The following is a 23,573-nucleotide window of genomic DNA, read 5'->3' as shown; positions in this document are numbered from 1 at the left end:
GGTAAGTTCATCTTCCCGTCGTAATTCCACTGGCACCAATCGAGTTCAGGCCACCACCACTTCCCGGTTGGATTTCTGCAACAGCCTCCGGGCCTCCGGTTTTGCCCTTTACCATCCGTTTTCCACCCAGCCACCACAGTCATCTTTTGAACACAAGTGTGAGGCCCCCACTGTCTGAAAAAATAAGCGTTCAAGGGAGCTCCTGTTTCAGAATTACCTGGGGATCATTTTTAAATGCAGATCCCTAGGCCCCACCCCAGACTCACTGACTCAGTCTCTGGGAGTGGAGGCGGAGGGGAGGGGAGGATATACATATTTTTATTAGCTCCTCAAGTGACTGGAATGCTGTGATGATAGATTAGATTAGATGATTGTTCAACAAGCATTCACTCCTTCCCCCAGACCTCCATGAACATATATACTTCCCTGCCCCAGTGATGCTGGGCTCGGCCCGTGAGATTTGCTTGGCCTGTGGGTTGTGACAAGAGCAGGTGCTTAAAATGTACTTGAGGAGCTGGGCTTATGCGCTTGGCATCTGCTGTTGCCATGAAAAGATGTCCTGGGAAGCTTGTTGACTCCAGCAGATTGGAGAGATGCACAGCAGACTTGAGCCCCATCCAAGATCTAAAGGCAAGTACACTGAGCCCATCCTAGAACAGCTACATCCCAGCTGACCCACAGAAACAAGAATAAGAAATAACGCTTGATATATAAATCACTGAGTTTCGAGGTACTTTGCTACACGGCATTCTTGTGGCCACGGATGACTGATAAAGATGCAGAGCCAATGTGGGAACCTCTGGACGTGTCAAAGTTCAAACTCATCACCCTGGTATACAAGACCTGCTATGAATTGGCCACTCTGTCTTCTCTGTCCATTCCCAGTGTCATCCCGGGTCCAAGCCACGGTTATCTAACTGAATGGTGTTCTTTTCCATCACCATACCTTTACACATGCTGTTCAACATTTCCCCGTCGCCTCTCACTATCTCACTCCAGTAGCTCCTTTAAGACTTGTTGAAGTGCCACTACTCAGCACACTAAGAACAGTGCCAAGTCCCCAAATCTCCACACGCAGACAACCAAGCATAGACAGGAGAGCATCAGAGTATAGCCTCTGAGATCAGCCTGCTGGGTTTGGATCCCACTGCTGCCATTTACCAGCAGTGGGACCTTGGGCAAGTTATCTACCTTCTGTGGACCTCAGTTTCCTCACCACCCACCTCACAGCTTTGTAGTGACGAGGATAAATGAAGTGCTGTAAAGCATTCAGCTTAGAGCCTGGAACACAGTGGAAGGTCAGCAGCTTCCTCTCCTCCTCCTTATCCCCAGGGTCCAGTGAAGGGCCAGGTCCTGAACAGAGACTCAGCCAATACTGATCACATCAGTGAAAGAACTAGGAGTATTCCGTTTTCATTTTCCTCACTTCAGACATGAACAAGTGATTTTCTGGGTCAGATACATAAGCACTACATCTGTTGGCAACAGTACCTGTTTCTCTATGAGCCTAATGGTGTCCTCCGAGGCCTTGTCCTTCGATTTCTTCAGCTTATTCATTGCGTTGGTACGAACCTTCCGTAAAGAGTCTTTGGCCTTGTTGGTGTTCTGTTTAGCCAGTTTCACCAGCATTTCCCGGTGCTCCCTGGTTACTCTGATAAAAGACAAAAGAACATTCAACAAAATCATCCCACGCATTAACAGCCAGCCAAGAATTCAACATCACTTTGTCCACTAGCTCAGCAGTTTGTAACTTTACTCTCTGCCGGTGGAGGGTCTTCACGTTCCTGACACACGCCCATGGGGATGCTCAAGGTCAAGGAAAGTTCCTGGTGAGACAGCTGAGAACAGCCAGTAAGAAGAGTGTTGCTTAAAAGCATGAGCCAGGGAGTCTAGGCAGGCCTGAAGTCAAATCTTGGCCATGCCCCTTACTAGATGCATAGCTGACTTCCCCTCCTCAGAGTTCCCATCTGTACAATGGGGATAGTCAGTACCTGACTTAAACGGGTGGTGTGAAGATTATGGGATGATGCGTGTATATTGCTTAGCACTGACCTTGGCACATTTTAAGTGCTCAATAAAAGGAAGCAACTATTAGCTATAATTCCACCCCTTTGTCTCCCACTAAAGAAAGCAGTGCCAATGGATGATGATGCTACAGAAATAGCATCATCTCTATACCTCTGAATCACCCAAAACAAATAAGCAGCAACCTTCAGAATCTTAACTGTTATTATAGCAAATTACTTGTGAATCACCTCAACACTGACCCAGACACAACATGTGAGAACCACTGCACCAGTTAACTTCCATAAAGTACCCATGAGAGTGTCTGGCACATTAAGAATGCTTAATAAATGTCAGTTATTTTTACGATTAATATCCTCATCATAATAACAACAATGAGCACATTGAAGGCCTATTATAAACGCCTGCGACAGGCACTTTATACGTTTTTGTAAGTTGACCCTTACAACTGTATGAAGCAGTTGTTATTCCTATTTCACATTTAATCATCACAACAAGCCAGCAAAGTAGTCTAGCATGTTTGTCCTGCCTTCATTCCTTGGTCGTGTCCGCACTGAGCGCCTACCACCTGTCAGAGTGCTGGTTGTACAGAGTGCTACGATGAAGGTGACAGACCTCTGTCCTGTTCTGAGGGAGCTTAGCTAGGGAGAGAGCTAAGTAAACAGACCTTTCCAATAGAGCGTGTCTGAGTTTGGGGAGGGGTCAGTTTGGGGAGGGAAGACTTTCCTGAGGAAATAATATCTAAGCATGGTAGTCATTAGGTTTGTTCACTAATAGTCTGGTTTTAGTCTGGTTTTTATTCCTGCCAGTAGGAATGCACTTCCCCATCCCCTCTGAAGTTTGGTGTGGCTGTGCAACTTGCTTTGGCCAATGAGGTGTGAGCAGAATGGGCGTCGCCTCAGGGCAGAAGGTTTCTAAGCCAGCGTGCACTGCACCACATTTGTTTCTGTTGGCCGCAGTGCAAGTTGAGAGGGGGCTTCCATCAGCTTAGGCCCCAGAGAGACTATGATGAACAGTGCCCCATGCGTCATGAGCAAGAAATAAATTTCTGTTGTTTTAGCCATGGAGATTTGGGGGTTGCTTGTTACTACAGCGCTGCCCATCCTATCCTGACTAATACACCACAAGGATCTAAAGAATGAGGGCAAAGTTGTCAGTACAGGTAGGGATCTCCAGGAGGAAGAAAGAGCACTGTACAAAGGCTTTAAGTTACAACGAGATCATGTTCATGCGAGGAACTGACTGGAGCACAGATAACAGAGAAGGGAGTAACAAGAAAAGAGGCTGGAAAGCTGTGTCACAGAGGGTCTTGTAAGATCACGAACTCCATTTTATGGATGAAGAAAATAAGGTCCAAAGAAGTTTGGTTATCTTACACAAAGTCAAACCTAGGCTGGCCTGTCTCAAAAGCCAATAGTCTTAGTATGAAAAAATTCCTCTGCCTCCTGGGTCCTGAACTGGAGATCACTGGCAAATGGTTCCTGATCCTCAAATCTACATGGTTTTGGTTCAGTAAGGATAATCCCAAGTTCTGGGTATATATGTTCTATGTGAAACAGTGACAAACAGGTGTTAAAGATTTAGTGGCATTTACCTGGTATTTTTTTCCTGATAGGATGAGAAAAAAAATGAAAGAATTTTGAGAAAGAATAAGCTCTGAGGACAAAGTGGAACAGCTATGTGATAAATAAATCCTTCTGGATCCAGCTATTTGAATTCTCAAAATTCTCAAGTTCTTAAAACATTCTCAAAATAAAAATAATCCTGATTACTACCATTATTAAGCCCCTCAATGCCACATGAGTACTTTACCTCACTGAACCTCACAACTTATCAAACTAGATTCTAAAACCCCCATTTTCCAATGAGGAAATTGAGGTACACAGATGGGCTTGAGTGACAGAACTGGGATTCAAATTCAGAACTTTCTAGCCTGTATTCTTCCCACTACTCCATGCTGCCTACCCCTTGCAATCTATTTCAAATAAATTATGCACTGCTGCTGTAACTTCTGCTTCCAGGCACAAAGCTTTTTTCAAAGTCAGTAATATGAATCTTGGGACTGAAAAGGACAAAACCACCATGTCAGGAGTTTAGGGATTTGGATCAGATCTTGTTACTTTTATGGTTTTTAATTCATTGAACAAAAATCATGCTGACATGTTTAGGTCTCTTTTTTGTTCTGCCAAAGCATATGTCAGTATAAGGAAGGAACAGGAAAATTAAAACTTGATCCACTGATTCAAAAAACTTAATCCTGCTGAAATACTAGGAGGGGCAGAAAATAAATGCATCTAAGTCTGTAAGAAACCTTTTAACTTCTCTACAGAGAAGTATTTTAATCTTATATTTCATATATAACTTGAAATAGGTAGCCTGCTTTTTAGACAATCTTTAATAAAATAAAAAATTTATCTAACCAACTTCTTTTTCACTACATTGTTATATTTATATTTTACATGGAGAAAAAAAAATCACACATTCAAAAATATATAAACTGGGACTCAAAAAACCCTTAAGAATAAATGGCTATATAAAGAAAACAAATTCATAATATACGTAATTTGGCCTTAATAAAGTGTATTTTTTATATTTATTAATGTAAAGGTGACCTTACTACACTATTAACACCAGTTTCCATACATAATAATATTCAATTACTGACATTGACAAAAATATTTCAGTTTCAGGATGCAAATACAGAGGCAATATTCTAAGGAAATGGAGAGGGGAGTGCAGTGGGGGGGGGGGGGCGGGGAGGAGGGGGAGGGGACGCCAGGCACAGGAAGGGCTGAGAGGAAGAGAGGCATCTCTGCATGCTGGTTCCGGGTGTTGAGCCGAAGGTATCCAAGTTACAAGATCAGAAGCAGTCAGGATGATGGAAAGGCACTGGTTCTGAAGTCAAGACAGACATTTTATTCCTGTATCTATCACTCAGAAGCTGACTATCCTTGGGCAAGCTAATTAATCTCTCTCAGCCTCAGTTTCTTCATCTCTAAAATGAAGATAATAAAAACACCTTACAGGGTGATTGGGAGATGCACACACAACATATATAAAGTACCAACAATAAAGATAGCAGCATATAGTAGCCTTGAATAAATTTGATCGTGTTTATGAATGTTTTAATCAAACACACTTAATTACTTCCTCATGAAACAACGAGGGCACATCTGTTTTAGAAAAGAAACATACTATATTATGGAAATATTTTAATTCCTTTCCAAACCAGTGATTAATACATCTGATCGTCTCCATCTCGCATTCACAGGGTTCTGTGAGTACAGGCTAGCTGTATTCCAGGCTCTGGGCTCAGCCGGTTGGTTCTGAGCACCGGCTCTGCACTTGGCATGCATTCACTCATCAAGCACTGGCTGAGGCCCCGGGGTTCCCTGCCAGATCCCGGGCTGGGCTGAGGAGCGCCAGAGACGGGGCAGGCCTGGTCCAACTTCTCCAGAGGCTCAGTCCAGCAGTGTAGACGAACTTGTCAGCCACTACATAGGAAGAGCACGACTGCTGCTAGGACAGATGCACAGGCCTTCTGCAGGAGGAGCATGCAGAGAGTACAGCTCATTCTGTCTCAAGGTTTGGAAAATGCCCCAGAGACGCACAGTAACTCATCAGCTGCAGAAGAAAGGAAAGGGCACTCCAGGCAGAAGCACAGTGGGAGATGTAACGGCAGGAAGGCATGAGGCTGAAAAAGGTGCATCAGGGTCAAATTTGTTCTGTAGACCTGGAGTTTTCAAATTCTTCTTTAGCCACAAAACCCTGGCTTCAAAGAAAACCAAGGCAGAGGCCCCATTTAAAAAACAGATAAAAAGCTCTTTCGGTTAATGAGGGGAAGGGCACTAGGGGAGGGGATGTGCTCCATCCCACCCTGATGCCCCTCCACTTCTGCACCTGCCACTTACTGGCTGAGTGACCTTAAGCAAGCGATTTAAACTCTCTGAGCCTTGGTCCTCTCATCTGGAAATAGAAATTGAAAATAAACAAACAAAACCCCCAGCATCTACCTTTCAGAGTCCTTGTGAGGATTAGGTGAGATAATATATGGAAAGTACACAGTACAAAGCCTGACAGAAACAATCAGAAAATGTAAGCTGCCTTTGTTGCTATTGTTGTTTATGTTTTGGCAACTACGGAGGCACCTTCAAATAATGAACAGTTTATTCATGGAAGTTTTTATCAACAGAGATGACAGGGCAAACAATCTGTGCTCCAGCAAGATGACTTTTTGAGATCTGACTAGTAATTTAACACCTTGTGTACATTTAAAAATCCAAATGTTCCCAGCATATAGCCATGAATTTTTCTCTTTCTGGTATTAATTCATTCACTTAGTTTGTAGTTTCATTCAGCAGCTATTTACTGGGCACCTATTGCATTCCAGCCACTATGTCAGAGTGAGTTTACAGTCTGGCATGGAAGGCAGTCATTAAACAAACACATGCACATTTAATCAATAAGTTACAGTGGTAAGAAGCATAATAAAGACATGTTGAGCTCTATGAAAATAAGCAGGGGAAAGGAGGCTGAGCAAGCTCTCCTGTGGGACCCCAGAAGAAAACGTGAAGATACTTAAGTTAAGGGATATTCAAGTTAAGATGAAGAAGAGTGGAGAAGCTAGGGAAGATCATTCCCACTGGAAGGAATGGCCCGTGTAAAACAAAGGCCTTTTTCCAGGTAAAGTCCTGGGGGAACTGAAGGAAGGCAGCATGGCTGCAGCACAGAAAGCAGAGGAGAAAGACTGTGCCCAGTGAGGAGGCCGGCAGGGCTGGCAAGGGCGAGACTAGTACGCAGGCCCTTCAATGCCGTATTCAGGCTTAGTAGATCCACTGATGGATGAAGGGACACATACGTGGGGTAGGTACACACAGTGGACTACGGTTCAGCCTTAAAAAGGCAGGAAATTCTGCTACACGCTACAACATGGAGAAACCCTGAAAAGATTATGCTAAGTGAAATCAGCTAGAATCAAAAGGACAAATATTATATGATTCTGCTTATATGACGTACCTGGTATAGTCAAATTCATAGAGACAGTAAGTAAAATAGTGATCATCCCGGACCTGGGGGATCGGGGAACAGGGAGTTGTTGTTCAATAGGTACAGAGTTATGGTTTTGCAAGACGAAAAGAGTTCTGGAGATTGGCTGCACAACAATGTGAATGTACTTAATACCACTGAACTGTACATTTAAAAATAACTGAAATGGTAGATTTTTAATGTATATCTCACCACAATAAAAAGAAAAGAAAAAAAGGAGAGAAAAAGAAAGAGTCTTAGTAGATTGTTTCTAAGAATAACATGGGATATCACAGATGTCTGAGTGAGGCAGAGGAAACGTGATCAGACTTGTATTTTGTGCAGAAACCAATGTACAAACCAGATCTAAGGATATGGCAAAAGTCTGCCCAGAAGCCTCTAGGCCCGCGGATGGGGAGCTCAGGGCCTAGCCTGTAGCGGCTTCTCGGCTGGGTGATGAAGACAGTAGCCTTTTCCGCCAGGGTCAGAGAGCCTCCCCGCATAAGGCAGGGGTTTTGGCTGAGCTGGGAGGGTCACACTTTGTTTGTACAAACTCCATCAGGCGGGTCTTCCAGTAACATCCTGGATGGGGGCTTCCTGCAAAATTCCTTGAGCATGTTCCCACGAACAATAAGCCGAGGGGCATGCCCCTCTGGTAACTCACAAAGCAGAGAGTCCCCCCGACTGAAATGATACTTCCTATGGTTTCAGCGAGAACGGGACACGTGCAAAGCCATTCATCAGGTGTACATCAGAGGAAGCTACGCTCAGCGTGGCAACTGAAGTAAAAACCAGTTATTGGGCTGGTCAGAAAAGTTTGGTTGGGTTTTCGTAACATCTTATAGAAAAACCCAAATGAACTTTTTGGCCAGCCCAATATAATATGTCAGACTTCAAAAGTATCTTTGGTCACTTAAAGGGGACTTAAAGAGGTAGAAAGGAACGTGTTAGAGCCAGGAAGACCTAAGTTGGCATCTCTGCTCTGCCACTTGTTAGCTTCAGACCCGTGAGCGTGCTGTTCAACTTCTCCTGACTCAGTCTCCTCACGTGTAAAATAGAAGTACGAATATTACTAAGAGGGCGGAAGCAAGGATTAAATGAAATGCTGGCGGCAAGGGCTCGGCACACGGCCAGTGCGTACGCACTGCAGCAGCTCAATACAGGGTGGCCACTTTCCTTACTACAGAATCTCCAAGGCTGGGGGACGACAGGATGCGAGGGTTGGGGGAGAAGGCAGTCAAAAAGGATTCAGTCACTAGGAACTAAGGCTACTGAGTGGCTGGTAGGCAGCGAGGGGCAGAACGGGAAGAGTGAGAGCGGGCATGGGGCCCACGGGAGGCAGGAGGCTGAGGGAGAAGGGTGCCCCACTTCCAGGGAACAAACAGCCTGTGGAAGCGCATCTCTGACAGCTCCACCAAGAGAAAGCCTGCTGCCCGCCTCCGCGCTGGGCTGCTGGGGGACTCCCCGCCAGCAGCGTACCGGCCTGCAATCAGCAGCAGACACAGGCCCTGCTTTATTGTTTGCTGGTGGGCGCTGCCCAACGCCTTGGGGCCGTTGGCCCCGAAGGAAATGTTTTTGTTTGTGTAGCCCGGCCAGACTTCCTGTGCTCCTAGGGACACAATTCTCCCTCCCCTCTTTCCTCACCACCCCCCATCCCCACCCTACCCCACCCCCCTCCAGCTCACCAGCCTGTCTTACATGTCTCATAAAGACACGAGATGTCCTTCTAGCCCAAAGGAAATCACACACACACTTTGGAAGGACTTCTACCATCAGCAGTGCCTTCGGTTTTCTCTGGGGACACAAGTGGGCACCTGCTTTCAAAGGCCTGTCCTGTGACTGAGGCCTGGCTAAACCAGACATGCCATCCTGAAATACAGCCCAGCATGGTGGAAAGAGAGATGAGGTTGAGGTCAGGGGTCACAGCTCCACATTCGCAGCTGAGTGACCTTGAAGAAGTCACTCACGTTCTCCTTCCCTGTCACCAGAGAAGGCTGGAAACCCAAGTCCAGGGATACGTGGAGGTAACTCTTACCTCAGCTCTCGTGTACAGGACAAAGAGCACAGGTTTGGCGGTCAAGGCAGACTTGACTTCCACTCCCAGCTCTGCCATTTAGAGGCTGGGTAACTGTGGACAATTAACTTTTCCTCCCTAGATCACAAAGAAGGGTGTTTACTGAAGTGTTTAGGAGAACAGTCTCTGAAGCTAGACTGCCAGGGTTTGAGGCCCAGATCTATCATTTCTTAGACGTATGGCCCTGGGCAAGTACTTTTACCTCTTTGCCTCAGTGTTCCCATCTGTCAAATGTGTATAATACCACTAAGTTAATGGGATTGTTGTAAGGATCAAAAGAGTTACTAAATGTGCCGGTCACGGTGACATGCTCAAGAAACACTATCTGTTATTGTTTGCTCACCTGTAAATGGGGGCGGGGGGAGCAATAAAAATGTTACCTTTCTTCTTCCACAGTTAGTGTTAAGAGCGAATGACAGATGATGGTTAAAGAATTCTGCGTGTGTAGGTACTGACTATTTTAAAAGCTGTCAATCAGATCAGTAATAAAAATAATAGTGAAGTCTCCCACTAGAGAGAGCGAACAGCGCAGAGTGGCTACAGGCCCAGGCTCTGAGGAAGACGCCTGTCCTTCCCCTTACTAACCGTGTAACACTGGGCACAAAGGACTCCCCTCCCCTGTGACTCAGCGTCTTCATCTGTAAACAGGGGTAATGACATACCTACCTCAAAAGACTGCCATGAATACAGCAGTTACTGTACAAGTAGCACCCGGCACAGCAGCGGGCACGCTGACTGCATTACTGCCCTTACTACGTGCTAGCTCCCGTCTCGGGGTCTAGGGATACAGCAACAAACAAAACCGACGAGGCTCCACCTAATCACAGTCTTCTTTTTTTGTTTCACAAACACACACTGTATTTTATTTTACCAAGAGATAAATAAACTGGCCTAGTCACATTCTAGTGAAGGAGAGAAAGAGTACACGTAAGTCTATAAACCGACACGTAAGTGCTATGAAGAACATAAAGCAAGATGGGGAGAGAAGGAGGAAACATTATGATCGCAGCAAGGCCCACTGGTAACTGCCTAGTCCTCTAGCCCCAGTGCCATCTGCTCGCCTTCGAACAATGACTAACATTTGCAGAGCTCTTCCCACGTGCCAGGATCTGGGGTGACGCACACTTTGTGCATTAGCTGAGTGAACCTTCACATCATTCCTATGACATTAGTGGCCTTATTACCTGGTGTTTGCAGATTAGAAAAGGGAGGCTCAGACAGACCAAGTAACCTGCCCAAGGCCACACAACAAGTTCCTGCTAGACCTGGGATCTGAGCCCAGTGCAGCCTGACTCGTGAATTCCGGGTCTCCCTGCTGGTGCTAGACAAATCTAAGCAGCTAATCTTACTAGCTGCAGGGACGTGGAGGGCACTGCTTGGTCACCAAGGCCTGCTTAGACACACAGTTCACTGCTACTCCTCCAGCTCCCCTACAAGTCTAAGCACAGTGGCGAGAAAGGAGAAAGCGAGTCCCTACAGGTGGGCAGTAGAACAGTGAGCTGATCTCCAGCGGCCAACTGCCAGGTTCTGTAAGTAGGTGCAGGACACAGAGGGTGACAACAGAAGAGGGGCAGGGGGAGGAGGAGCCTGCCCTTTTGGGCGCAGCTTCTGCACGGGTGTTGATGGCAACTTTCTCCGCAGCCCATGCTCCGCTCTTGATTCCTGATTGCACTTTCTTGTGTGTTTCAAACAGAACATCTGTGCAGGGAGGGGGCCCCCATTCCACACACTTGGGACCTGAATAGTAGGAGGCTCTCGTAAAAAGCCACAGGCTGGGTGAGGAGAAAGCAGCCATCCTAAAACTGCACGGAGGCTCGCCAGGCTTGGAAGTCGAGAGAAACAACGTACTGTACTGGAAGTCCTCCAGCAGAATGAATGAATGAACGGCCCTGGAAAGCAGCGATGGCGAACAGGCAGCGGGCACGAAAAGGGCTGGAAAAGCAGCTACAGTTGCTCAAACGCAGTTGGTGGCTGCCCCAGCCCGAATGAGGTCATTAGGCGGTCTCCTCTGATTTTTTCTTTCACCATCACTAAAGGTTTATATGTATGCGAGTTATGGAAGAAAACGGTATTATCAACATTTCCTAGAATGTGCACCTTATACACACTATCCCTGGTACGAGATCCACAAAGCGATACAGCAGCTAGACAAAGAGGCCACCGAGCTAGAAGGAGGGAGGTTCCAGGTCAGCAGCCCGCAGAGCAATGTGATAGTGTGGCAGGAACGTGGGCTTTGGAAACAGATTCGATTTGAATAATGACTCCTCTGCTTACTAATCTGTGACCTTGAACAAAGTACTTAACTTTCTGAACCCCAGTTTCTTCATCTGTATTATACCCATCTCAAAACGGTACTTCTCTGCAGGCACAAAAACAATGAGATCACCATGAAAAGATGTACAGAAGATTCTGTTAAGACAAAAAAAGCAAGTTGTGGCACTGCAGATACTTAATCCCGTTTATGTAAACTAAATATGTACGTGTGTGTGTGTGTGTGTGTGTGTGTGTGTGTGTATGCATCTTTTAAAATCTGGAAGGATATATATTAAACTTACCAACAGTTACTTCTGGGAAGAATATTTGGGGAACAATAAAATAACTTTTTATTTTTCTGTAGGATTTGAATTTTTGCAATAAATGTGTATTATTTTTATAATTAAAGAGATGAAAATAATATATCTGGTAAGAGTCTAGTATCCAGAACATATAAAGATCTCCTACACCTCGACAACAAAAGTACAAACAACCCAATTTAAAAACTGCGTGAAGGACTTGAATAGACATTTTTCTAAAGATGTACAAATGGCAAACAAGCACATGAAAAGATACTCAACATCGTTAACATTAGGGAAATGCAAGTCAAAACTACAATGAGATACCACTTCCTACCCACTAGCATGGTAATAATAATAACAATAACAGTAACAACAATAAGTACTGGCAAGGAGATGGGGAAATTAGAATCCTTAAATACTACTGGTAGGAATGTAAAATGTGTGGTCCCTGTCAAAAAGTTTGGCAGATCCTCAGAAAGTCAGAGTTATCACATGACCCAGCAATTCCACTCATATGTATATACCCAAAAGAACTGAAAGCATGTTCATAGCAGCATTATACGTAATAGCCAAAAAGTGGAAACAACTCAAATATTCATCAGCTTATGAAAGGATAAATAAAATGTGGCATATCCACACAATGCAACATTATGTGGCAATAAAAAAGAATGAAGTACTGATACATGTTACAACATGGATGAACACTGAAAATATTATGCTAAGTGAAAAAAGCCAGTCACAAAAGACCACATACTGTGTGATTCCATTTATATAAAATGTTAATAGGGAAATCTATAGAGACAGAAAGCAGACTAGTAGTTGCCTAGAGCAATCCCTAGGAGGGTGATTTGGGGTGAAGTGCGGAGTGACTGCTAGTAGGTTCAGGGTGTCTTTGTGGGGTGATGAAAAATGTCCTAAAATTGAACGTGGTGATGGTTGCACAACTCTGAATATACTAAAAACCTTTGTATTATACACTTTAAATGGGTGAATTATATCTCAATAAAGCTATTAAAAGATGTCATATGCCTATCTGGTTCTCGTCATTAAACGGTACTTGTCTCCTAGGTGGAAAGCTTAATGGCAGGCAGCATGTCTCGATCTCCTCACCTGTGGGATGGCAGTAACTGCTTCCCCATAACAGTTAACAATCACCACGCAGAAAAAGTCACGGGAACGCTCAGCAACAACAGTTAACTTGATAAGGAAGATTTTAAAAATAACATTATTTCTCATCTAGTGAATTTCTTTCCTTTCTTCACTGGTATCAGACCTGCATCACGGTCTAAAGGCTCTCCTTGTCTACTCCTGCTCCCTCTCCCCTTTATCCCCCACAAGAGTTTCTCCCAATAACTTTTCAGAAAAGTAAATATTGCTACTACCGCATTCTACAGATGAGGAAACCGAGACTCAGAGAGTTGAAGTAACTAGCCTAAGGTCACACAACTCATTTCATTGGTTCTCTTATTCAAGTTGTTCTGACTGTAACCCTGGCTCCTCCAGGTATCAATTCCAGCTCTCCCTGGCTGCACAGCAGCTACCCCTCCCTGTTTAACGCAGCCTGGGGACCCTGCTACCCTGCCGTACCAGCTGCTCTCCCTAGAAAAACCTGGTCACCGTCCATGAGAGGCTGTACATCAGCATGTGCTGCGAAAAAACACCTGAGAAAGAGAATCCAGCCTAGGAGAACCACAGCCCAGGGCTTTTAACTGTAATCTGGTGAAACTGCCTGGTCCGATCCCAAGGAGAATTCTCCTCCATGCTGTCACCTTGGAACAAAGTCTGAGGGCAGGAGCCTGGCCTAGGCATAAGGTCTATCGTCACTAACAACGCCTGAAGGAAAAGTGGGAGCCAATGATGGCAATTATCCAACACTTGTGAGGCCTTGGGGAGCAGTTCAGTGGGCTGAGGGTGTCAAGAAGAGCCAAGGTCCCTTGGCCTTTCCAGAAATACTAAGCAAATCTCACACCACAGGCAGGACTAGTCAGCGGATTTTCTTCTTTGGGATATACCTTCCAGGAGGTCTTGGTCACCATAATTCATATTCAAAGAACAAACCAAGTGCTCATTAACAAACAAACTACAGTGTTCCTGAGCAACTTAAATTCCAAGATAATTACAACATAATGACTCAACTCCTCCCACCCCTAAAAATGGAGGAAAAGATAGGAAAAAAAAAATGAACATGGGGCTGGGGGAGGGGGTTAGTGAGGAAGAGAGGGAAAGAGAGTGTTAAGGACTGAAAGAGCAGTCAGCAAACAAACAGAAAGAAAATATCGCTGGTTTTACTCCCAAATAACCAGAAAAAGAATGTTTCCAAGAACTCCTTAACCAGGAGAATTAGATAATAACAAATACTATAAGAAAAAGGAATTAAAGTTTATGACACACCAGGCCTCACTCTAGGAGTATCACATATAACATCCCATTATTCTTCAAAAAAATCATAGAAATAACGCCCATTTTACAGACAAGGAGGCTGAAGTTTCCAAAATTTAATGACTTGCCCAAGGTCACTACAGTGAGCACATTCCCCAGGCCTCTGTCAGCCAATGGCCACCCGTGGCACAGAGACTCCTTTGATGGGCAATCTTTGCTCAGGAACGCCCCATCAGCCCGGCTGACCTTCTCAGAAATGCACTGCAGTGTGAGGCGTCTTCTACCCAGTCCTCCTCTTCTCCTTTCTTCACCAGTGGCAGACCCGCACCCTGTCTCTTTCACAGGCCTTTCTGCCCATAAATCTCTTGCACATCTAATTCTGTCCTGGCATCTGTTTTCAGAGGACCCAAGCTGATATACCCAGAGAATGAGAGAACAGGGATTTGAACCTAGGTCTGTCTTACCCCAAAGCCCTTGTGCTTTCCTTTATACCCAGAGATTAACTGATAAATAAATCATGTTGCTAAATCCAATGACCAATTCTTAGACCTTCTCTTCCTTGACCCATCAGCGATATCTGGTGTAGCTGATGAGTCCTTCCCCTCTAAAACAATTCCTTTGTTTCCAGGACCCCACACTCTCCTAGTTCTCTGGTCACTTATTCTCAGTCTCTCTTGCTGGTTCCTCCTTATCACCCTGACCCATAAACCTTGATGTGGACTGTCCAAGGCTCAGTTCCCAAACCCTTCTCTTCATTATCTGTATTTATTCTCTAAAATAATCTCATCTAATTTCATGGCTTCTTCTACATGTTCATGCTTCCCAGATTTCTCTCTTGAGCCCACACCTGTCACCAGAACTCTAAACTTACATACCTAACAGCCTACTTGACCTCTCCACTTGGATGTCTAGTAGAATCTCAAAATAAATATGGACAAAACCTGCTCTTCCCTCACACCCAGCCTGTCCTCCCACATCTGCCCTATCTCAGTAAATGGCAACTCCATCCTTCCAGTTGCTCAGGCCAAAAACCTTGAAGTCATCTTTGAGTTCCTTCTTCCTAAATTTACAACCAATCTGTCAGCAAATCCTGGCAGCTTTTCCTTTAAAATGTACCCAGAATCTGACCACTTCTAACCAACACCATTACCACACTAGTCCAGGCACCATACCTAGATTACTACAATAGCTCCTAACCAGTCCCTGCTTTCACCCTCGCCTTCCTACAGTATAATTCTCAAAATAGCAGGCAGAATGACCCTTTCAAAACCTAAATCAGAGCATGTCCCTCCCTAGCTCAAAATCCTCCAGAGACTTCCCATTTCACTCCCAGTAGAAGCCAAAATCCTTATAAGGGTCTATTAGGACTATGATGGTTAATTTTATATGTCACAAGTGTGCCCAGATATTTGGTCAAACATTATTCTGGGTGTTTCTATGAGGGTGTTTTTGGATGAGTTGAACATTTAAATCAATAGACTGAGTAAAGCAGACTGCCCTCCCTAATATAGGTGGGCCTCATTCAATCAGTTGAAGGCCTGCATTAAAACAAAAATAGGGCTTCCCTGGTGGCGCAGTGGTTGAGAATCTGCCTGCCAATGCAGGGGACACGGGTTCGAGCCCTGGTCTGGGAGGATCCCACATGCCACGGAGCAACTAGGCCCGTGAGCCACAATTACTGAGCCTGCGCATCTGGAGCCTGTGCTCCGCAACAAGAGAGGCCACGATAGTGAGAGGCCCGCGCACCGCGATGAAGAGTGGCCCCCGCTTGCCACAACTAGAGAAAGCCCTCGCACAGAAACGAAGACCCAACACAGCCATAAATAAAATAAATAAATAAATAAATAAATATTTAAAAAAAAAAAAAAAATAGGGAATCCCCCTGAATAAGAAGGAATTCCTCCTGCCTGACTGCCTTCAAGCTGGAACAATGGTTTTTTCCTGCCTTCGACTCAAACTGAAACATCGGCACTTCCTGGGTCTCAAGCCTCCTGGCCTTTAGCCTGGAACTACACCATCAGTTCTCCTGGTGCTCAGGCACTTCAGGCTCAGATCAGACCCACACCATCAGCTCTCCTGGGTCCCCAGTTTGTCTCCCAAGACTGCAGATCTTGGGACTTGTCAGCCTCCATATTCACATGAGCCAATTCTTTATAATAAATCTCTTTATACACACACACACACACACACATATACATACATACATCAATCTATCTACATATATGTATGTATATACATGTGTGTGTATGGATATATATATATCTTGTTGGTTCTTTTTCTCTGGAGAACACTGACTAATAGAAAGACTTTACATGATACTGGCCTCTCCATTTCACTCTGACCTCATCTCCTATTTCTCTCCCCTCCCTTGTTCTGCTACAGACACATGAGTGCTCTCACTATTCCCTGAACACCCTAGGTGGACCCTCACCTCAGGGCTTCTACACTTGCTGCTTCCTCTGCCTTAGTGCTGAATATAAGCCTAGTCTGCTCTCTCATGTCCTCAGCTCTCTGCTCAATTATCACCTTCCCCCGAAGCCTTCCGTGAACACACTACTTAAAATTGCACCGGCTCACTACCCCCATCTACGACATCCTTTATTTTTTTTCTCCACAGAGAGAAAAATATGGCCAGCTGACACACACACTGCATGTGTGTGTTACTGTCCATTTCCCCAGTAGAAGTTCCACAAAGGCAGAGGCTTTGTCTAGCTTATTCACTGCTGTGTCCTCCATGTCTAGAACTATGCCTGACACATAGTAGGTGCTAATAAGTATCTGCTGAATAAATTTACAAATACTCTAGAAGTTTCACATTTCAGCATAAAAACTTTATATTCTCATAAACGCAGTTAAGTGGTCACCTGGGGCCAGACGACTTGCAAAGGGTCATGGGGAACTTTCAAGATGACCAAACTGGTCTATATCTTGACTGAGATGGTGGTTACAGTCAAGATATATATTTGACCTATATTTGTCAAAATTCATCATCATGTACACTTGAAATGGGTTCATGTTTTATATGTAAGTTACATTTCAATAAAGTTACCTAAAAAAAAAAAAAAAAAAAAAAAAAAAAAGGGGGCTTCCCTGGTGGCGCAGTGGTTGAGAATCTGCCTGCCAATGCAGGGGACATGGGTTCGAGCCCTGGTCTGGGAAGATCCCACATGCCGTGGAGCAACTAGGCCCGTGAGCCACAATTACTGAGCCTGGGCGTCTGGAGCCTGTGCTCCGCAACAAGAGAGGCCGCGATAGTGAGAGGCCCGCGCACCGCGATGAAGAGTGGCCCCCGCTTGCCGCAACTAGAGAAAGCCCTCGCACAGAAACGAAGACCCAACACAGCCATAAATAAATAAATAAATAAATAAACCCAAAGTTTAAAAAAACAAAAACAAAAACAAAAGAACAAATACTTTATATTCCAGAGTGCTTCTCACACCAAAAAGTGGCACATAAATTCATTTCAGATTATGCATCCTGATTTGAGCTTTGGCAATTATGCTCCACATGGTTTGGGTTGGTATATAATTAAATTTTAAAATACCAATTACTGCCCCTTATTACAAAAAGAAAAAGTGCTCTCAGAGGTCCATAGACGTTAAGAATAGACTTTGATGTCAAGCAGACCCATATTTAAATCCTGCACAATTCTATCTTTATTAGCTAAATGAACTTGAACAAGTTATTTAACATCTCTCAGGCTTACTTAGCTCATGTATAAAAAACAGGGGATAATAGAATGAGTTAAGTAATACAGCATAAGGCCTAGAATACAGTGTGCACTCAGTAAGTAGTCACTTTGCTTAATATTATTATTGCCATGCAGTGAGCCAGGAAGGCCCTTCAAATATCCATGGGGTTTCCTAAGAGAGTGACGTCAGGTTTGGGTCTGAGGACCACTGGAGGGGCCACTCGGGTGTGTTGCAGATGGTTGTTTGGCCCTGAAGTGTCCATGTCTCCAAGAAGCTCAGCAATATGCAGCACACTGGTGCAAACAAGCACTGAGACAATCAAGGAACAAAAGCTACACCAAGTCCCCCCACATTCCATTCACTTCTCCCCCAATTACGGTCCTGCCTCTACCACTTCCCATTCCCAGCAGAAGAACAGGAAGATCCTTAGGAGATCATTACGACACTGTTAGTAAACGAGAAAACATTTTAAATGACCAAGATACTCAACAATTGAGAACGTTTTAATGTTATACGTAACATGCAAGCACTACGTATCCCTTAAAAAGAGTAAGGAAGAACTCTCCTCAGAGAGAGCAATGACACGTTAAGTTAAAAAAAGAAACTGCAGGGACTTCCCTGGTGGCACAGTGGTTAAGAATCCGCCTGCCAATGCAGGGGACATGGTTCGAGCCCTGGTCTGGGAAGACCCCACATGCCGTGGAGCAACTAAGCCCATGCACCACAACTACTGAGCCTGTGCTCTAGAGCCCGCGAGCCACAACTACTGAGCCCACATGCCGCAACTACTGAAGCCCAGGCGCTTAGAGCCTGTGCTCTGCAACAAGAGAAGCCACTGCAATGAGAAGCCCGCGCACCGCAACGAAGAGTAGCCCCCGTTCACTGCAACTAGAAGAAAGCCTGCGTGCAGCAACGAAGACCCAACACAGCCAAAAATAAATAAATAAATAAATTTTTAAAGAAAGAAAAGAAAAGAAACTGCATAAGAGTACATGTAATATAATCCCATACCATTATAAGAAAGATGGAGAAGGAGATTTACACGTGTCTGAAGTTGCACAGAAAAAAATCTGGAAAATCAACGTGCTAAAAGTAGTGCCCTATGGAGAATAGGATGGAGGTACTTTTTTATTTTTTTTTATTTTATTTTTTAAAATTTTATTCAATGAGCAAGCAGAAGGGATTCTTAAATTTATTTATTTTTATTTATTTATGGCTGTGTTGGGTCTTCGTTTCTGTGCGAGGGCTTTCTCTAGTTGCGGCAAGCGGGGGCCACTCTTCATCGCGGTGCGCGGGCCTCTCACTATCGTGGCCTCTCTAGCTGCGGAGCACAGGCTCCAGACGCGCAGGCTCAGCAGTTGTGGCTCACGGGCCCAGTTGTTCCGCAGCATGTGGGATCTTCCCAGACCAGGGCTCAAACCTGTGTCCCCTGCAATGGCAGGCAGATTCTCAACCACTGCGCCACCAGGGAAGCCCGGTACTTTTTTATTTAATCCTACTTAAAGTAAAACCAACGCAGACACTGACAAGAATAATGAAAGAGGGGCTTCCCTGGTGGCGCAGTGGTTGAGCATCTGCCTGCCAATGCAAGGGACACGGGTTCGAGCCCTGGTCTGGGAAGATCCCACATGCCGCGGAGCAACTAGGCCCGTGAGCCACAACTACTGAGCCTGCGCGTCTGGAGCCTGTGCTCCGCAACAAGAGAGGCCGCGATAGTGAGAGGCCCGCGCACCACGATGAAGAGTGGCCCCCGCTTGCCGCAACTAGAGAAAAGCCCTCGCATAGAAACAAAGACCCAACACAGCCAAAAATAAATATAAATAAATAAATTAAAAAAAAAAAAAAAAAAGAATAATGAAAGAGGAGGACAATACAGGAAGGATGCAACTTCGCGGGGGAATGAGTCAACCTTAAGCACTTTGATTTCTTCGGTGAATTCATGATTCCTTACAGCTTTCTTTAAAGCCAGACACGAACTCAGTGCTCTCAAACCAAAGCACCCTCATTCTACTTTGTGTGGTTTTCTCATCAATATTTGGTAAAACAGTAAGTAAGGGAGTATTTGTTTGTTTGTTTGGGGGCATAATGAAGATGTGAATGGGGTGGGGCCTCTGATCAAAATAAACTGCTCAAAACGTTTCAGGGTCCCTGATTAAGAAGTGGAAGACTGATATACCAGAAAAAGCTGCTATCCGGAGAAAAGAACAGGGAAAAAGGCAGTAAATAAGACTTGAGTTCCATCGTGCTTCTGCCCCTTGGTAGCCCTATGACAGCGGGCACTGACTCCTGGGAGCTTCAGGTCTTCCATCGGGCAAGTGGGCATAAGAGCAGTCTCCCAACCTCAGAGCGGTGGTATGAGAATTCAGGGAGAAACCCTCAAGCATTCAGCACAATACCTCCAGGCATTACACCTGTAGTGCAGGTGGTTTATAAATAGGACCCAGAACTTGATTACATAAATAAGAAAGAAAAATAGAAAAAACTATTTCAGTGAATCTTGATTAACAGGAATGTTCAAAGAATCCGTCCAGTTGACGGACTGCTCTAAATGGAAGAACACTGGGCAGAGAAGAAAACAAAAGCTATACACAGTGTCACTGCAGACGAATGTAACCCAGAGCCTGTGAGGTCCAATGTCATTTTACTGAGGACAGCCAGGAAAAAACTTGCACACAGCCACACACAGCTGGATTCGCAGAGGCTTTGAAAAGAAGGCTTGGTGATATGCACCACCCAGGCTCCAAGTTTGACCTGTTATTGCTTTAGGATTTATTCTCCGCCTACTTCCCAAAATGATCAGAGGCAGATTATAGGAAGAGTCACGTACTCAGTAGACTCATTTAAATAAGAATATAAGAGGGCTTCCCTGGTGGCGCAGTGGTTGAGAATCTGCCTGCCAATGCAGGGGACACGGGTTCGAGCCCTGGTCTGGGAAGATCCCACATGCCGCGGAGCAACTAGGCCCGTGAGCCACAACTACTGAGCCTGCGCGTCTGGAGCCTGTGCTCCGCAACAAGAGAGGCCGCGACAGTGAGAGGCCCGCGCACCGCGATGAAGAGTGGTCCCCGCTCGCCGCAACTAGAGAAAGCCCTCGCACAGAAACGAAGACCCAACACACCCAAAAAATAAATAAATAAATAAATAAATAAATAAATTTATTAAAAAAAAAAAAAAAAAAAAAAAAAAAAAAGAATATAAGAATCAGAGGAGTGTGATGAGGGTGAGGTACCAGCTGAGATCTGTTGCAACTGAAAATAAAACTTAGCTCTGGGCAACACCCAGAGTGAAGGCAAAAAAGCAAACTTGCAGACTATCATTAGGCAGAGGAAGAATCACAATCAACCAGGAAAGGTAAATTTTTATAGAACTAAACTTGAAATTTTATCATCAGAAACTGATCATGGGAATTTATGCTTCTGATTCCCTCCCACCTCCCAAACTCCTAACATAAGCTTTAGTGTGTTATTTTCCTCCTTGCAGCTTTGCCAATTACCAGCTGTGTGACCTGGAGCCAATGCCTCACCTCTTGGAATCTCAGTTTCCCCATCCTTTGAAGGGAGGGATGTGCCTATCTATTTATGAAAAGGAATGAAGGAACATTTGCTAGCATTAACTGGGCGCTTGCTAAACATCAAAAGCTTTGTGCACATTATCTCACTGAAATCTCCCAATAACTATGTAAGGTCAGTCCCATAAATATTTTACAGAGGAGCTCTCTGAGATTCAGAGAGGTAGAGACAGTTGCCATTGTCACACAGCTAAAAAGCAGAAGAGTCAGAACTCAATTTCATGCTTTTGTGATACCAAGGCACAAATTTAACCTTTAGACTTTTCCACTTTTCCTGCATATGTCAAGCACCTAACAGTTCCTGGCACATAGTAGGTACTCAACATATCAGTCCCCTTCCTCACTCCTTCCTTTTCTCCTAAAGTAAAATTATGTATATATGGAAAAATTTATGTCTACTGAAATAATATTAGTATCTTACATTTATATAGCTTCTTTCCTCTAAGGAGATCATGCTACTTAATCTATTTTCTCTGCTAATCTCACCAAAGCTCTAGCTATCATTATGTATTATTTCATTTATTTTACAAATACGGAGCTAGAAGGCAGCAAGCTGTTAGGGTGACGTGCCCAGAGTCATATGGAAGTCACTGCCAAAACCAAATAAAAACCTTGGTCCTCTTTACATCTAAATCAGCCTTTATCCTCTCACATGACACAGCCTCCATAATAAAGAACAGATCATTCATTTTTTATCTGGAAAACTACCAAACGTATAATTCAGTGAGGGGCCTCATGACCTTACCACCTTGTCAAAGGGAAGAAAGCATATAAAAAATGAGGTTTGCAGGAGCAGACGGTTTTGGTCCGTCAACTTTCTCTTGGATTACACCCATTAACCAACATAAAATAATGCAAAATATAATGTAACAGATCCCCGTGTCTTTGGAAATTCAAGTTAAACTCACTGATCTTTCAAACTTATATACAAGGCACAAGGGCAATCATTAACTCGTGTGGGGCTGCAGAGGCGCACATTATATCAACAAGCTCTTTGAAAGAAACATATGATCTACAATGGGCCACTCTAAGAAGAATCCAAGTCAGCAACGAGCATTTAGCGGCATAAATTCACAGCATCACAGCACTCTGGAGCTCCAGAAGGGACCTGGCAGACCACTGAGAACAACCCCTCCAGCCTGTGCATCAGGAACCCGAGGCTCAGGGAGGTTAAGTGGCTTTTCCAAGATTTCACAGACAGGAGAGCAAGAACGAAAAAGTAAAGCTGCTGACTACTATCCACTCCACTTGCAAGTCTTGCTTCTGATGTCCATGAGTACACTTGGCACTTTCCAGAATTACCCATCTAGATAGAGAGTGCAGGAGAAAGAGCCCGGACTATGGTAACAGAAAAACTCAGGATTCAAGTCCTGACTGCTACTAACTGGCCATGTGATCTTCAGCAAGTCTCTTAATTTCTCTGAATTTCAATTTTTTCATCTATAAACTATGGGTAAGAGTAAATTCCACAAGTCAGCTGCCGGTAATATAAACAAGGGGCCCGGCACAGCCTTGAATTCCACAAAGGCAAACATCAGGTCCACATACATCCCCAGCACCCAGCACAGAGGCTGGAACATAACACATTTGTAGAAAATTTGCTAAGCGAATCAATGAACTAACCAAGCAAACAGGTACTGGACTTGAACTCAGGTTTATTTGCTTCTTAAACCCTAGGTTATATTGCTCCCAATTAACATGATTTCAAAGCAGAGTGTTAATTCTGACTTACAGAATACTGAGTACACAATGGAATAAGGAGGCCATTTTCTGGCCATAAAGCAAGAAACAAGTTCAGTGGGAAAGTTCCTGGACTCTCAGTGTTGGTATTAATTCTTGTTGCTAGCATGGGTACATCATGAGGCGTTAGAATCAACTAAACCTGGGTTTAGGTCTCAGCTTCAGCATAAGCTGTGTGACCTCAGAGATATTACTTTACCTCTCTGAGCCTAAATTTCCACACCTGGGGAAAAACCTACTTTACAGAGATTGCGTGACAAATGAGGCAATCTATATAAAGGAATACAGGACGATGAGTGGCACACAATGACTCAGCAAGTGTCACACTCCACTTCTCTTCTAGTTATTTGGAAGCTTCATTCATTCATTTCACTTAGGTCTCTGCTCCAACGTCACTTCCTTCCTGAACCTTCCTGCCTACAATAAAACCCCCAACTCTCTCTATCCCCTTAGCCTGCTTATTTTTCTTCATAGTTCTTATCATCACCTGACATTACATTATGTATTTATTTGTT

The 23,573-nt window shown here is 44.4% G+C and overlaps 1 protein-coding gene across 4 annotated transcripts in view; it reads right to left on the bottom strand.

Annotated features, from left to right (window-relative positions):
• MRRF (mitochondrial ribosome recycling factor) overlaps nt 1-23,573 on the bottom strand; it is a 57,175-nt gene that overhangs the window by 8,291 nt on the left and 25,311 nt on the right. For all 4 annotated transcript variants that reach the window (XR_009008614.1, XM_007178087.3, XM_007178085.3 and 1 more), the window contains one exon: nt 1,492-1,651. Coding sequence is in view for 3 of the 4 variants with exons in the window: in XM_007178087.3 (XP_007178149.1) it covers nt 1,492-1,651 (160 nt within the window). In the remaining variant the exon portion in view is untranslated. The remainder of the gene's footprint in view (nt 1-1,491; nt 1,652-23,573) is intronic.

The sequence above is a fragment of the Balaenoptera acutorostrata genome, chromosome 6, assembly GCF_949987535.1.
Source record: "Balaenoptera acutorostrata chromosome 6, mBalAcu1.1, whole genome shotgun sequence".
In the NCBI taxonomy this organism is placed as follows: domain Eukaryota; kingdom Metazoa; phylum Chordata; class Mammalia; order Artiodactyla; family Balaenopteridae; genus Balaenoptera; species Balaenoptera acutorostrata.
The sequence above is the reverse complement of the archived record's forward strand: the minus strand, read 5'-3'. Positions and strand labels throughout refer to the sequence as shown.